This window comes from Miniopterus natalensis, chromosome 9 (genome assembly GCF_054644295.1).
Source record: "Miniopterus natalensis isolate mMinNat1 chromosome 9, mMinNat1.hap1, whole genome shotgun sequence".
In the NCBI taxonomy this organism is placed as follows: domain Eukaryota; kingdom Metazoa; phylum Chordata; class Mammalia; order Chiroptera; family Miniopteridae; genus Miniopterus; species Miniopterus natalensis.
The window spans coordinates 15,447,972-15,464,224 of NC_142089.1; the positions used below are offsets into that span (position 1 = coordinate 15,447,972).

Genomic DNA, 16,253 nt, shown 5'->3' on the forward strand with positions numbered 1-16,253 from the left:
AGGTGTAAATGCCAAGATGGCCGGAAACTCAGTGTCACTGAGTAGTTACTCTGCTACTGGGAATGCTGAACCGCATATCCTATGACACCAATCTCCTATTTTTCTTTAAATTCCTAGTGCTTGACATACTCTGACTGATGGGCTGACAGATATTCGATAAGCACTTGCAAATGAATTAAAAAAAAGACTTCTACCCAGAACCACGGCTACTGCCTTGCCCATTTGAGGACACTAGCCTGATAACTAGAAAGAGGAGTCCACTACCCATAAAAGTATCATGCATTCCAAATTCAAATGTATGATTTTTTAAATCTATTTTTAGCTCACTGTCCTTTATAGGAAACAATCAAGAAACAAATAGGCATACTGGTTGGCTGACTTTTAAACATCTGCACTGCTCCCAAGATAGGAACTACTCTGCATGTGTAGAAAATAACAGCCAGATTGTTGCTCAGTTACAAACCAGGGTGGTGGAGCCTTCTTCACACAGATGCTAGATCTCATTTAAAAACATAGTTGAAACAATTATAGAAATTTTATTTGCATATTACACCTCATTAACTTGCCTCAGAATTAGCTCTTTCATTCAAGAAGTATCTTACTTTCTGGAGTTGTCAGAAATATCTTGAAACTAGTTTCATCTCCCCTAAGAAAAGGAGCTGATTAAGTTGGCCGAAAAATAGCCAAGGCCTCTGAGTTTCATCCAGAAGTGACATAGTAGGTATTTGATCAGTCACATGATCATTTACTGCTAGAGAGTCAAGATTAAGGTCCACTTTATAACCCTCATTAATAGCAATGCTAGATGCTTTACAAACTTCATTCAATTTTCATAACAAACCTATAAGGAAATAACATTGTCATCTTTTCATAAACGGAGGCTCTCAGAGCTGATGTACCCTGCTCAAGATCCTAACTAAAAAGAAGGAAAGCCAAGATGTCAAATCCAAGTCAAGCTAGGCTATACTGTCTCAGATCACGTAGTTATTATTATACTAACTTTAAAAAAAAAAGGACATTTCCACAAGTTACTACAATAATATAACTATTTTATTAAACATATGGACGTACTTATTTTGTACAAAACATGGTAACATTGCCTCCCCTCCTCTGCCATACGAGGCCACCACTCTAGAACCTCATGTTTAAAAATACATTTGGCAGCAGTCACAACAAGTTGAAGTGCAACTCTGAAAGTACCACCACGTAACCAAAATGGGGAACACAACCAGGGAGAAGTGAGCAGGTTTCCTGGCTCTCTCTCTGCTGACAGGCCCTAGTCATACTCATCTTTTCTCAACAGGCAATATTTTAGGAATAGAGACTCCCGAGTATTACTTAAGTAATACTGCCCAACTCTCTTGGTAGCATCCCTCTTCCACTTCCACCTATCCAAATGTTATTATAACTACCTAATTTGTAACTAAGAAATTCCACTTTGGTTCATATCTCTGTCAGTTGCCTATCTCCCTTTGAGCTTCGAAAAAACAGAACAGTAAGTTTCAAAAGAATGTCGACTGAGGCTTTTTATAGATGAAACCTACTTTCTAGAAGTCAACTAGTCAAAACATATGCACAGCTGGAACCAACAGATTGTGAAAATAGGTCCAACGGGAAAATATGTTGGGTATCCAATTAGATCCAGTTATTCTGCATCTGTGGATTTAAAATGATCATCATCCACAGTGGAATAGATGTGCCCCTCGTTGCTTAGAAAATCCACAGCTTGCCTAGAAAGAAAGAAAAAAAAGGCTCATTTTCTTTTTTAAAAAAATTTTACATTAAATTTTTTTTTTTTAGCTGTGACTCCAGACAGGATCCAAAGAAGAGTTTTACCATCTCTTCTCTGGGTTTTATGGAGACTTACTTTACCCTTCTGTGTTAGCCTCCTAAGGCACTGTATCAACCTTAAAAGGGCACTGGAAAGGGTGAAGAAAGGGAACTGCCTTTCTGATACTGCCAAATAGGTAAACCTCACTACGTCCTCACTTTCTATCTTAGTTAAGAGTTCATAGCCATTTGCCCACAGAAAGCTCTTGCAGGGAGAAAAGCCAGTAACATCGCAAAACTGCAGCAATCCACGAAGACAATGGCTATTGGGAGCGGGCTGCCTTGGATCCCTCTTCCAAATCGTATAAAGGCAAATAGGACCTTACTTAAATACCAATTGAAGCAAATCAAAACAAGAATCTAAAGCTGTAGTCCAGCTTGCACATAAAATCTAGTATAAAGAGCTATTTTTAAAAGTTGCCCCTTCCACCCACCCACTGAAACTCTAGCCCGCCCTTCAAAACCTTCAAGGCCCTCAGGGCCAGTGTCAGTAATTTACTTAGTAAGAGTAACAACTTATAGAACACCTACTACTGACAGCCATTCTGTACCTCATCAACAGAGTAACTCTGAGACAGAAACTACCTTCACTTTATAGGACAGGAAGTAGAATTAGACCTGAGCATTTCTTTTCTGTCTAGGTCCAGCATACTGAGTTATGGTAACAGCTATCACAAGCATCAAGTTTGTCTGTTTGATTAGTTCACCGGAATCTGGAAACTATATAGTCTAACATGTTAATCAGGAAAAGAATATTGAAAGGACTGTTAATGGCTTCAGGTCCAGACAGCCTGATGCACACATCTCCACAGAGGGGACGGTAACACAAATGGGACTGTACACCTAAGGCCCAGGAGCTAAGGACCTCGCTCCTCCAGATTAAATCCACAAGAGGTATCAGGTCAATTTTTGCTCAAAGTTATATCCCTGGCACATAATGAGATTCAGTATTTGTTGAATGAATAAATGAATGAGTGATGTGACAGGCAGCACCACCTTTGTGAGTTCTTTTTCCATGACTAAACGACTTCCTTCTGTCAATAGGCTGTGGTCCAATAGATAGTTTTTAAACTTTTTGTTATTTTTATTTTTTTTACTCCTCACTGGAAAAGTGAGGATATTTTTTTCCATTCATTTTTAGATGAGAGTAGAAGGGAGGGGGGCAGAGAGAGAGAGAAACATCGACGTGACAGAGGCACATTGACTGGTTTCCTCCTGCACCCCCTCAACCAGAGGTAGAGATTGGACCTGCAACCCAGGTTCATGCACTTGACTGGAATTGAACCCAAGACCCTCTTGTACGCAGGCCAACACTCTAACCACTGAGCTTGCTGGCCAGGGCCAGATATTTTTTATTTTTATTTTTAAATATACCTTTATTGATTTCAGAGAGAGGAAAGGAGAGGGAGAGAGAGACAGAAACATCAATGATGAGAGAGTCATTGATCAAGCCCACAACCCGGGCATGTGCCCTGACCGGGAATCGAACCCTGATCGCCTGGATCCTAGGTCGACGCTCAACTGCTGAGCCACGCCCAGCAGGGCCAGATATTTTTTTAGAACTCACTTCTCATTACCAGGAAACTCTAATGAGATGAAATGGGTATCACTCACTTGATTGAGGCTACAGACATGTGTTGAAGCTGGTTCTTGAGATCGTGAAAGTTCAATCCTTCAGGTCTTGGGCAAGCCTTAATCAAATTCAGCACCTGAACATTCAAATCAGAAAGATTTTAGCAACTATTTTGAATCAGCCCCCCTCTTAAACCTAAGTGTCTTTATAAGAAGGAATCATACTGGGTACTTAGACAGCCTCAGAATGATCAAGGAAATAACACAATTTAGGATAGTCTGTGTTTTGCATTTCTGGAGTCACTCAAGTAGCGTTTACCTGGTTCTGGGCCACTGTGAGGCCATTTGTCGGTATGAAGCTATTCCCACCAAAGTTCCCTGCTTCACTCATTCCTGGATTGCTGATAGGTGCTCTCCCTGCTGAAGGCTGAATTAAGAAATAAGTTCACAACATTAGAAAATTCAATTTAAACACAGTCCTTGCTATTTTAAAGAGCTTGTTAGTAAGCAGCTTACAAAAACCAAACCAAAACAAAAACAATTTAGGCAGAGTTTTCCCAGTAACAAATATTTACTTTGGAAGGGAGAGCATATGTCAAACGAGAGGAAGGTATCACCTGGCTCCTATTCTTTGTGACGGGAGGGGAACAAGAGGAAAACTAGCACTGAGAAAAAAGTTATCCAGAGTTTTGCTATGATATCCTTGGTGTTCAATCACTCAAACATTCACTGAGTGCCAACTAGGTATGAAGCGTTACAGGGAAAGAAAAGGAGAATAGTTTCCATCAACTTTTTTTCTTCTCTTTTACAACCAAATTAAAAAAAAGACTATAATCACTGTTTTCATTTCCCTTCTCCTTAGTCACTCAACCCCCCACTAATTTGGATTCTCCCCAATATACCTCTGAAACTGTTTCCACCAGACTTTTCAACCAACATATCCAATAGTCTCTTTCAGTCCTCATGACACTTGACCTCTCAGGAGAAACTGCTGAGCACAATCCTCTCGTAATGTACTCCTCCCTAGGCTGCTGCTTCTTTTTTTCAAACCTTTTTTTAGTTTCTCCCAGGGCTTCTTGATACTACATTCTTCTGGTTCTCCACTTACCTTTCAAACTACACTTTCTCAATATCCCTTATTAGCCTCTTCTACCTGTCTCCAAAAGGCTGATAGTTCCCCCAGGATTTCATTCCAGACCTCCTTGGCACAAATCCTTACTCCCTGCCATCTACTGGATACCTCCACCTAGATATCTCAAACTTCAAAATAAAATTCATTACCTTCCTCCCCAAACCTGCTTGCCCTGCTATATTCCATTTCAATTAGTAAACCCCAAACCTAATCATGCAGACCTCAGTCATCCATTTGCTTACCTTCCAAAACCCCTTCACCACAGCCTTTTAATACAATCTTCAGTGTCTCTCAAGTCAAACCTCAACACCCCTGGTCTCCTGATTGGTATCTAAGCTGCTACCAATCAACCTACTCCAATCAACCCTCCTCATTGTTACCAAGTCATAACTTCTGGTCATGTTGCTTCCTTGCCCAAAAGCTTCCAGGTGGCTCCCCCTGCCTGCAAAAACAATATAAAACTCCGAGACATTCAAGACCTACTACAGCTAGACGTCAAAATCTGTATTTTATTCTTGATCACTCCTTTCAGCACACTTTATCACCCAGTTGCACTTGGACTTCTTGCCATCCACAAACATGCTTTTGACCCGAATACAGTGTTTCCTGTCTGGAATGCTCCTTTCCTCGTCTGCCTGGTAAACACTTCACTAATATTCCCAAGGCCAAGTTAAGTCATAATCCTTCTTGGCTCTCACAGCATTGGGCCTATTCTTTCTCACAGCAGCCATCACAATGTTGGCATGCCACTTTTCCACACAAGCTCCTTCATCTCTGCACAGTGCCTGGGGGACAGTACATGCTCAATCAATGTTTAATCTATTGAACTGAATATGTAAGGGTGACGAATCAAATGTTAAGTACCCCTAACAGGATGAGGGAGCACTGGAAGCTCTTTAGGAGAAATCCCATCCAGTCAGGAGATTCACTCATTCAACAAATGTTGTTAGACATCTACTGCTTTGAGGTAAACAAAACAAAACAAAACAAAACACCAAGAGTCAGTCATGGTCCTTTGTTTTCAAGCTAGACACCTTCGCATTACCTGCTGGTGAAATAGAAGTCTTACACTGTATGACCAGTAATACTGAACTGAATACTATTTCCTCCCTGGTAACCTCTGCTGAAATGATCTCAAGTCCTGCTTCAAGTGGCCTCACCTCATGCATTTTTCAAGATTTGGGTTAGGCATAACCTCCTCCAGGGAGCCTTTCTTGATGTCCAAGTCAGGACAGGAAACCCTTCTCTGGTTCCATGGCACCCTGCACTTGCCACTTACTACTTAAGTGCTCTGAACCCCCAATGCTAATGCAAACTCTGAGGGAAAAGACCATTTATTCACTCCTCAGTGTAATTGTCTATGCTCCCAATTTTCACTCCCTAACTACCCATTCTTACTTTAAAACCATTTGTATCTTATAACATTTGATCCATCTACTGGGCAAAAGCAGGTTTACAGTTGTGAGTATGCAAACACAGTTTATTCTTATATTATTATTTACTGATTATTGTATTATTTTCCATACAAACAACTGTAAGCCTACTTTTGCCTCACCCTGTATGTTACGAAGTATAGGAATAAAATAAATTCCTGAAACTTTCTACCCAACCCCCTTCTCTAACCCACTTTCCCCCTATCCTCAACTCAAGCCTCTTTTGAAGATCTGTTTCCAAATTCAACAGCATTTGGAATGCTTCCATCATCTTACTTGACTTCCAGGTAGACTTCTGCAATTCATCTCTACTCCCTCCTTCTTAAAATACTTTATTCTACAAAATCACATTTCCTGGTTTTTCTCCTGCCAAACTGGCAACTTCTTCAACTTTCACTGGATCCTATTTGGCTTCCAGACTTCTAAAGGTGTTTCAGAGCTCAGGTCTCTGACCTCTTAACTCTCTAGCTGTGTCATTTCATCCAAGCCTTTAAATATCACCTATACGACAATGACTCCCAAAGTTCTATTTATATCCCTTCTTTCTTGAGTCCCAGCCTTATACATTCAACCATCTATTCTGTTCTCCACTTAGATATGGAACTGGCATTTCATACTTGGTTAGTCCAAAACAGAACTCTGGATTTTACCCTGCAAACTTGTTAGCTTCATCTAGTTGCTCGAGCCCAAACCTAGGAGTCAGTTTTGAACCCTCCCTTTTCTTTATATCCTGTATCTAATCCTCCAATAAGCCATCAGGCCTACCTTTAAACGATACTGAAATCCAACCACTTACTCCAGCTGCTGTTACTATTCCCCTAAACTACTTCCGTTGCTATTCTTGGTGCCTCATGGTCTAGTCTCCATACAGCAGCCCGAGTGAGCTTTTTAAAAGGTCAATCAGGCTACCTCACTCCCTAGACAGAACCTTCTAAAGGTTTGGAATCAATCAGAATAAAGTAATCCTTACTATAACCTACAAAGCCCTACATGATCTGAGTCCTGCTTCCTTGCACACATCCAACTGTTTTCCCTGTCATCTGCTTCACTGCAGACAGTTGGGCCTTCTTGCTGGTCTGAGACATGCCAAGCTCATTCCAGCCTCATGGCTTCTGCCTTTCTGCTCCCTCTGCTTGAAGCATTCATCCCCTATCTAAACTGCACCAATCTCATTCCTGCCACCACTCTCTCTTCCTACTCTGTTTTATTTTATTTCAGTACACCCAGAACTATCTAAAATTATATACATTAATTCTTACTTATCACCCATTTCTCTCAAGAACTGAAGTTTGAGGGCAGACACTTTACTCATCTTAACTGCTATATTCCAAGGACCTAGAATAACTGGCAAATACTAGGCTCAATAAATATTTTTCAAATGAAAAGAATGAATTCTCTCTGTATCCCCTGTATCCCCAGTGCTTACCAAAGTGCTTGGCACAGAACAAGCTGCAATAACGTCCTTAATGGCTGATCAGTCTCTCCTTTTGTAATCAGTCCTCTGTCTTGCCATCAGAATCATCTAAGGGCATTCTAATACTAGAATCAACAAGGCCTTTGTGTGGTCCTAGATGGACTTGGTCAAATTGAATTCATACAACAGAAAATAAAGTTGTTGAGCAACTTCAATATGAAGCAAGAAATATAATTTCAGGGACAAAATAATGGTGAATAAACTTTAACTAGCCAATACGCTGGAAGGAAAGCAGCAAAATGCTGTCCTAGTTGAGGTTTTCCTCTGAATATGGACTGACAACCCTGGTGCTAAAAGCCCAGACTATAAATACATGTCTATACTTGAAGGCTGTCTTAGTACCCAATCACCCACACCAGTAGGGTCAGAGGAACTCATAATGCTGAGAGGAGCATGAATGTTTCATTGGAATAAAATAACATGACAAATCTCATGAAAAAAATGTTTTAAGAACTAAGATACCTTTATTCTGACTCAATCTTCAAAATGTCAAGTTAATCAAAGCCAGAACACAGAAGCTGTCTATACTCTCATGGGGGAAAGAAAACCATGATTGAAGCTGCTCACCTGGCTGTTAGCTTTGGTCAGCATCATGTGTGCATTCACCACCTCCAGAATATGTGCGGTAAACTCATTCATATCCTCCAGAGGCATGATCTTAAAGGCTACTAGGCTTTTTTTGTTCTATTAAAGAAAAAAATGTGAATAAAGGATAAGCACATTCAAGTAAATTTCAGGTCAAAACACTATGACTCTTTTCTTGGTTATAATATTTTGCTAACATGGGAAAAATGTGTATATACTCAAAAAATTTTAACTCAAGGTTAAACTAAATACAGTCAAATAAGATAAATAAAATAAATTACATTAAAATAAAATAGCTCAGAGATGTTCAATGACTTGCCCAAGGTTATAAAACCAAGCAAAGCAGAGCCTATTATCTTGACTCTAAATCTAGTGTCCGCCCATCTACACCTAATGGATGCCATACATGACAACTGCAGGTGGAGATCCTGTTCTTTCTCTAGCATTCTGTTAGTTTTATATTAAGGTAAAAAAAAATTTCCTTTTGAAGAAGAGAAAATAACTTCAATGTAATTCCCATTAAACATGGAAACTTAGTTAAGTCTGAAATGTCCTAAGTGTAGGCATGAATCCAGAAATTGTTATTCATACAAATACTTTTTTAATTTTTATCTTGGAGGATCGAACCCACAACCTTGGCATATCAGGACAACGCTCTAGCCAACTAAACTACCCGGCCAGGGCCCATGAAAATACATTCTAACAGTGATTTTTTTCTGACTTCACCTGAAAAGATCTCAGATGGCCAGCCACTTTCACATATGTTTCTGGAGGAACCACAGTGTTTTCACCACTGGCATCCTAAGATAAAATACAAACATATTACTAAGGTTTTAGTAATGTTGGTGAGAGCTTCTTTAAAATCTCTAAGTTATGTACAGAAACAGAAAGTTATAAAGTGAGAGAGCTATAGGATCCTAATATGGCACTAACTAGTTTGCCTTACCTTTTAGAATTTACTTTTTTGTAAAATCAGAAACTAGAAAAAAAATCTCTATCTACAGGTAACTCCCAGTTCCAAAGTTCTATATTATGCATATCATAAAAAAACAATTATGGCACTCTCATTCAATGCTCTTAGGCACAAAACTTTCTGGTGGATAGTGGACCTACTTATTGGCATAGCAGTTCTGTTTTTAGGAATTAAAGGAAATAATTAAGAACATGCATTAAGATTTAGCTTTAGGAATATTAATCATAGCTTAGACTACAATACTAAAAAATTTAAAACAACCTAAATATCCAACATCAGGCATCCATTCATACAATGTAGAATTTTATTAACTGGAAAGACCAGTAGTGACACCTAGTAAAAAGACGATTTCCCATGTTGGGAAAAATACACATCAAAATGTTAACAATGGCCCGGCCGGGCGTGGCTCAGCGGTTAAGCATCGACCTAGGATCCAGGCGATCAGGGTTCGATTCCCAGTCAGGGCACATGCCCGGGTTGCGGGCTGCAGCCGATCAGTGACTCTCTCATCACTGATGTTTCTATCTCTCTCTCGCCCTCTCCCTTCCTCTCTCTGAAATCAATAAAGATATATTAAAAAAAAAAAAAAAAAGTTAACAATGGTTAACTGGGATAATTGGGGTTTTCTAGAATATGTACACATTATTTATATGAAAAATATATAAGCTGAGTCTTAAAGATTTTTCTGATTATAAAACACATGACTATAAAAAACTAGAAAATAAAATATATGTCTTTAAAAATAAAAAACACCCAATTCCCATTACCAGGAGATCATTAATTATTTTTTTGCATTTCATTCCATCTGTCGATTATTTTACATAGCTGAACCTATATCAGATAAAACACCCAAATTAACATTAAATATAATTTTGAAATTTTAAAACCAAAGAATTACAAGTGAAAAATGAGAAAATTCTCATGGACAAGACTATTTTTAAAAACTATCAAACAAAAATTTAAAATTCATAAGACCCACTGTTAGAAAGAATGTGGAGAGCTAACTGGACACTTTCATGCACTAATGAAATATACAAATTGATACCTTTATGCAAGGGGGGAAAATCATGAAAATATAAATGTAAGATTTTTTTAATTAAAAAAAAAAAAGTAAAATGCATATTTCTTTCAGAAAATCTAGTTTTAAGAATTCATCTTAAGAAGATTACCTCATAATCATGAAGAGATGCACACAAAGGTACTCTTTGGGGCACTGTTTATAATAGCAAATAACTGGAAACAAGCTAAATGTTCCCTGATTGGAAGTAAGAGATGATGTATCCTTATGACGGAATAGGCAGTTGCTAAAAATCATGATATAAATCTATATTTATTGACATTAAGAAATCAGTTCCACAACACAGCTTTTTTTTTAATTTTTAATTTTAACCCTCACCCAAGGATATTTTTTTCTATTGCTTTTCAGAGAGTGGAAGGGAGAGAAACATTGATGTGAGAGACACATCAATTGGTTGCCTCTGCTCGCATGGGACCAAGGTACATGCAACCAAGGTACATGCTCTTGGCTGGAATTGAACCCAGGACCCTTCAGTCCACAGGCTGACACTCTAACCACTGAGACAAACCAGCTAGGGCCACAACACAGTTCTGAATGAAAAGTGCAGATTAGTTGTATATCATATCATATCATCCTTTATATAAAACTGTATGCATATATCTATTATATGTACAAATATGCAGAGAGAAATGTCTGAAAGGTATTTACCAAAATGTGTTATAACAGTAGGCATCTTGGGATGCGGAATTTCAGGTGATTTTTAAATGTTTTATAAGTAAGCACAGTACATTTTGTATGAACATGTAGTATTAGGCATCTTTAACATCTACCTCCCCACTTGATGGCAGGAACTGTCTTTTTCAATCTTTGTATACCTGGAACCAAGCAGTTTGGTTTAGAATCTGTATTCCAACAATAACTAGTGAATAAATTATCTTGTGTTTTTCTGAGAAGCAAAAAATAAAGAAATAACTACCAAGTTATTTCTCCATAGATGACTTGTGGTTTTTGAAGTGGAAAGTGTTTATTATCCAAATTTTCTATTATGTATTTTAAAAACAACAACATAAAAAACCAAGAGGCCTTCTGCCCAATGAAAAAATAAAAAGGACAAAAAGCATGTGTTTCCTTTCAGTCTGTTTTCTCCATACATGTGTTCTTGCAAAAGGGGATCTACTATGCAAACTATCTTTAACCTGTTCCTCTCAACGATTTATGGTAAACATTTCTTTGAGACAAAGCATACATTTCTACATCATTTGGAATATTTTATAAATATACCATGGTTTAATTAGTAATACCCTACTGCTAGCATTTTGATATTGCTTTTAATTTTTCATTATTATAAATAATGCTATTATCAACATTCTTACAACTGTACGTGTATTTAATTATTTCCTTAATGTAAACCTCTAGCAGTGGAGTGCAAGGTCAACATTTTTATGAAGGATTATTTTGATCATCAGCTGATTTTTGAGAAAGGTTATACCAACTTATACTTATACCATCAGAGCAGTATGGTATCCACTTCCCCAGACAAACTGACAAATCATTAACAAATTCAGTGCTTACTAAGTGCTAGAGGCACTGTGCTAGCTATTGCTCTCATCAGAAGCTGGCAGGTGCCATTCTTTTTTTCTTTGCCAATTTAGCAAGTTAAAAATGGTATCTTAATGTTTAGTTGTTACAATTTATATTTCATCTGTAATGAATTATCTGTGCATCTTCTTTGCCCACTTTTCTAAAATGCAGTTGTTCTTCTGTTTTGTAAGAGCTTTTATTAATTAAAAATTTTAAATGTTTGTAATATGTGACAAAAAATTTCCCCATTTATTTAAATAATATTTACTGAGGGCCCACTATGTAACTGGCACTGTTCTAGGTGCTGGGGATACAGTGCCAACATAAAAATCCCAGTTCTCAGAGTTTACATTCTAGGACCTCCTGTCACTTGCCTTTTAAGTTTGTTTACCGTATTTTGGAAAGTTAAGAAAGTTTTAAACTTTTATGAAATCAAATATATTAACCTTTCATTTTAAGGTTTTTTTGCCTTTGATGTCTTGCTTAAGTATTATTTTTATAATTAGAACCTTTAAAAAGAATAAAGAAGTCTAACATCTCCAAAGTCCCAAAGTAACCCTACCCTGATTCAAAAACTGCTTACATCTGTGTCAACCCACTGGCGAACGTCCATGGGTGCAGCTGTCATGTCATCTATTTTGTAAACAATGTTGGTTGGGGCCTTCTCTGCATGTCTGATTATCCCCACAATAGTGACCTAGATCAGAAGAAAAAAAAAGTCTGGTTTACTTTGAAACCAAAGCAACATTTATGTATTTTTAAATGAAGTAATTTTTACTTCATTCTTTGTACCTGTGAAATCTCAACATTCCCAATTCTGAAAACTTCATCAACCAGAGTGGCAGAGAGCAGCTGAGATATGGTACAAGGTACAATGTGCTGGGCTCGGGCTCTCTGGAAGAAAGAATATGCATAAATTCACTCATTTAACACCTGTTATATGTGCCAAACACTTTGCATATATTATAACATTGGCTCTTCAAAACAAACCTCATTCTTGCTTCAGAGGGAAACCAAGATCATATAGCTAACAAATGCTACTTTAGAATTCAAACCCAGGTTTGTTTGACTCCAAAGCTCCTGATGAATGGGTAAGTTTGTGTTGTACTAGATTCACCAAAATGAGTAGACCAGAGAGGAGACAGCATAAAGAATGACCTGCTTCCTGAACGAACCTTTAAGAGGAAATTCTAGCTTTAGGCTGAAGGCAAGCTGGAGCTAGCTGTTCATCGGTGGTGAGATTGAGATGGTATTTGGAAAGGGTTTGAGAAATAGCCAGTGGAGACAGAACTTTGGACTTGCTCTAAATCTCTTAATAAAATATAACAAAAAGTTAGAAGCATGACTTCCTTTAGGACAGATGTTCTGACAATCGTTTGGAAGTCCTGGGGAAAATGGGATAAGAGCTTGGCCACACTAGACATCTTAAAGGGAAGGGACAGGATGTGATGGGCAGAAGAGTGTCTAGTAAATACGACACTCAAATCACATCCTGAAGCAGTCTAACAATAGTGTAAACTCTTATTTTTGCCTACGACTGGCCAGAGGTTGTCTGGGTGACATAAAGATGAATACAGTTTGCCCTTAACACACTCCAAACCTAGGGTAGGTAAAAATACAAATAACAAATCTGATCTTGATACACTACAGAATGAGATGTGCTCTGTGGGATATCAGAAAAATTTACTGGCGACTTCGAGAAGAGGGAGCATTTTAGGCACAAAAATTTTGACTGAAAAAATAGTGGCTGAGGAATGAGCATTATAGGCTGAGACCAAATATGCACTCCCACAGACTCATAAGGGTAATATAGAAGACAGAAAAAGCATAGCTGATTAAAGATGTAGTGTTCTTCCTGTCAGAAATGAACAGGAAGTAACCTGATAACTATTCTTTTTTTCAAACTAACACTATGACCATTTGAATACATTTTCTAGTATTTTTCTCTCGGGTAGACATAGAGCAATGGATTTCCTGGAGTTGGAATTTAAATTTTTTAAAAATTTATTTTTATTGATTTCAGAGAGAGGAATGAAGACGGAGAGAGAGATCGGAACATCAATGATGAAAGAGAGTCATTGATCAGCTGCCTCTGGATCCAGTGTCATGCGTATGTTCTGTCTGGTTCCAGTTACCTATTGTGTTATTAGGGAGTCCCTTAATCTCCGAGCCTCTGTTGTACAATGGAGTAAGCAATATATACCTTATAGGATTATATTAAATAAATTGTATGAAAAATTTAAAGCAATATCCAAATGTATGAGAATTATCAATGAATTCTTCCTCACCAACACCCACCCTGGAATTAAGAGTTCAGGTAAAAGCTTTCAACCTGTAGACAAAACATAGGATCTGCTAATGGTGAATCTTAACATCACATCTGAATGACACCTAAAGAGGCCAAATTAACCCTGTATTTAAAGATGAAATCCACAGCAGCTGTTAAATGCAAACTCTTTCTGAAAGAGTACATAACAAGCACCTGGACAGCTTTTTACAGATCACTTTCTTATACATTAGCTTACTTGTCAATTCCCTGTGGTATGGGTAGTACTAGTAGCATTATCAGATGGAAAAAAATCAAAGGCCACTAAAACCACAGGTTCAAGTTGCTTCACCAAATTCACACTGCCAGTTAAAAGGCAAAGTTGATTCTGGACACTATGTATTACGGCTCCAATTCTCAGGTTTTAAAAATAATAGCCGGTCTAGCCCAGAGGTTGAGCGTCAATCTAGGATACAGCCGATCAATGACTCTCATCACTGATGTTTCTATCTCTCCCTCTCCCTCTCTCTGTCTGAAATCAATAAAGATATATTAAAAAAAAAAAAGTTGTTCAATGATACTATACTCTGCATGTTAGAGAACAGATCTACTTGACTTCAAAGACCCCACTATGTTTAATAAAAAAAGACTTTGAATACATAAAGAACGTAAAATAGGCTATTAAGACAAGTTCCGTTTCCCCCAAAACATTGCCTATGTTAATAATTTCAAAACAAAACCAAGGAAACAGTGGATGCAAAATTTGAGGAGATTCTTTTTTTCAAACTTATAGCACTTATAAGATTCGGGAAGATAATAATTGACAGTTATCGAATTAGTTCATGTTCTACACCCTTCCTTCGCCGCATACATTTTCTCACATGGATGAGTTACGGGATTCAGGAGAGATGAAATAAAATACTCTTTCAACCTACTGATTTCCTTTCAGCCTGAGAAGGTGCCGGCGATCCAAAGCCCCCAGGGGACTGTGTGTAGCCACCGGCTCCCCCAAAAGTGGAGCTGCCATAGCTTTCAAATCCACCTGGTTTTAAATAACAACCGTATTAGTATCTGAGCTGCTTCCCAAACTTCTGAAAAATCCACAGGCCCCCTCATACTTCACTCCCCCACCCAAATACTCGCAGCATCTACCTAATCTTCCCTACCACCCGTCCCGGGCCCCAAACGCCGAATGGGCGGCTCCAGCACCTCCCCCTCCCGCCGCCACTCGCCTCTCCGATGCCCGCTCCCTTTGCTAAACCCCTGCGACTCTCATCTTCCGCCCCACTTATCATTACTATTCCACATCTTGGTCACGTTTCCCTCAGGAAAGACACCCAGAAGGTCCCGGTCTGCTGGGTTCGCCCGACACCTCAGAACCTTGTTGCGGTCGCAAAACTGTATCTACTTTTCGCTGGTGCCACAAACTCCTTCCCGCGAAAGGCGGAGCCAATCAGTGTCCATAACGCTACTCGCTACAGCCAATCAATGCTCGCGAGTCTTACGCTTTTTCCGGTCTTAGCTGGCCACGCTCCGGAAGACACGCACTTTACTCCAAGTAGGGCAGGAAGCCTCTGCGGCCATCTTTACTGAGGGTAACCACGCCGTGCAAAAGGTAGCGAGGATGCGCGAGATGCTGAAGGTGTCAATACAACCAATCCTATAATAATTCCGCAACTCAGGACCAATAATCCCACCCCCGTCAATTAATGATACCTGACGTCACTTCCTTCGATAGCGTTTTCCCTGTTCCCGCCAAATTTCCACCAATCACACACAGCCTTAATTTAAAGCTCAATCGTGGGATTCCTGCTTCGGAGTCTCCGCCCCGTGGTCGCCAGGGATCTGCGCGCTCCGGGAACTCACAGTACTCCTTTCGCAGCACCTCCTGGGGTTGCTAAATCTTTAGCATAACCAGCCAAATTCCCTCCTTGTATTGCCACCCCCTGTTCCTGATTCTCCTCAGGGAAGCTTTAAGAAATCTACACCCCCACCCCCACCCCCACCCCCGCCGATGGCCTTCCGAAAAATCTGAGGATTGCGCTCCCCTCCCCTGTCCCCCCCCCCCCCCCCCCCCGTCTAATCCTGCTCGCATCCTGTTTCTTCAGTTTTTCTAAATGTAACATGGTGTGTTCCTTCTGTAGAGAGAGGAACACGGCAATTAGTTCCTTGCTCTAAACACCCCTAGGTTGTTAGACATCCCCTTCCCATTTACTTATTTAAAATATTCATTGGTTCCTCTTTTGGATTAAGCTCTGCTGGCCACTGGGATTCAGTGGCAAGTAAATAAGGTAAACATGATCCCTGGGCTCTGACAATCTGATAAATTGAACAGAGGGTTCCATTCTCAGCCAGTGCTAAAATAATTGGTACTTACCAAGTATGTGTT

General features: G+C 39.1%; 1 protein-coding gene and 1 non-coding gene across 2 annotated transcripts; both read right to left on the reverse strand.

Annotated features, from left to right (window-relative positions):
* Window positions 1–1,028: 1,028 nt before the first annotated feature.
* On the reverse strand, window positions 1,029–15,293 carry RPA2 (replication protein A2). The gene is made up of 9 exons (XM_016216839.2): window positions 15,163–15,293; window positions 14,800–14,906; window positions 12,391–12,492; window positions 12,182–12,295; window positions 8,753–8,827; window positions 8,009–8,125; window positions 3,722–3,829; window positions 3,445–3,539; window positions 1,029–1,730 (listed from the first exon to the last, which is right to left on the reverse strand). Exons 1-9 carry the CDS (start codon window positions 15,170–15,172, stop codon window positions 1,646–1,648), a joined length of 813 nt encoding a protein of 270 aa, XP_016072325.2. The 5' UTR covers window positions 15,173–15,293; the 3' UTR covers window positions 1,029–1,645.
* On the reverse strand, window positions 1,799–1,920 carry LOC148092360 (small nucleolar RNA SNORA26). The gene has a single exon (XR_015715113.1). It is a non-coding gene; the product is annotated as a small nucleolar RNA SNORA26 (small nucleolar RNA).
* Window positions 15,294–16,253: the final 960 nt, after the last annotated feature.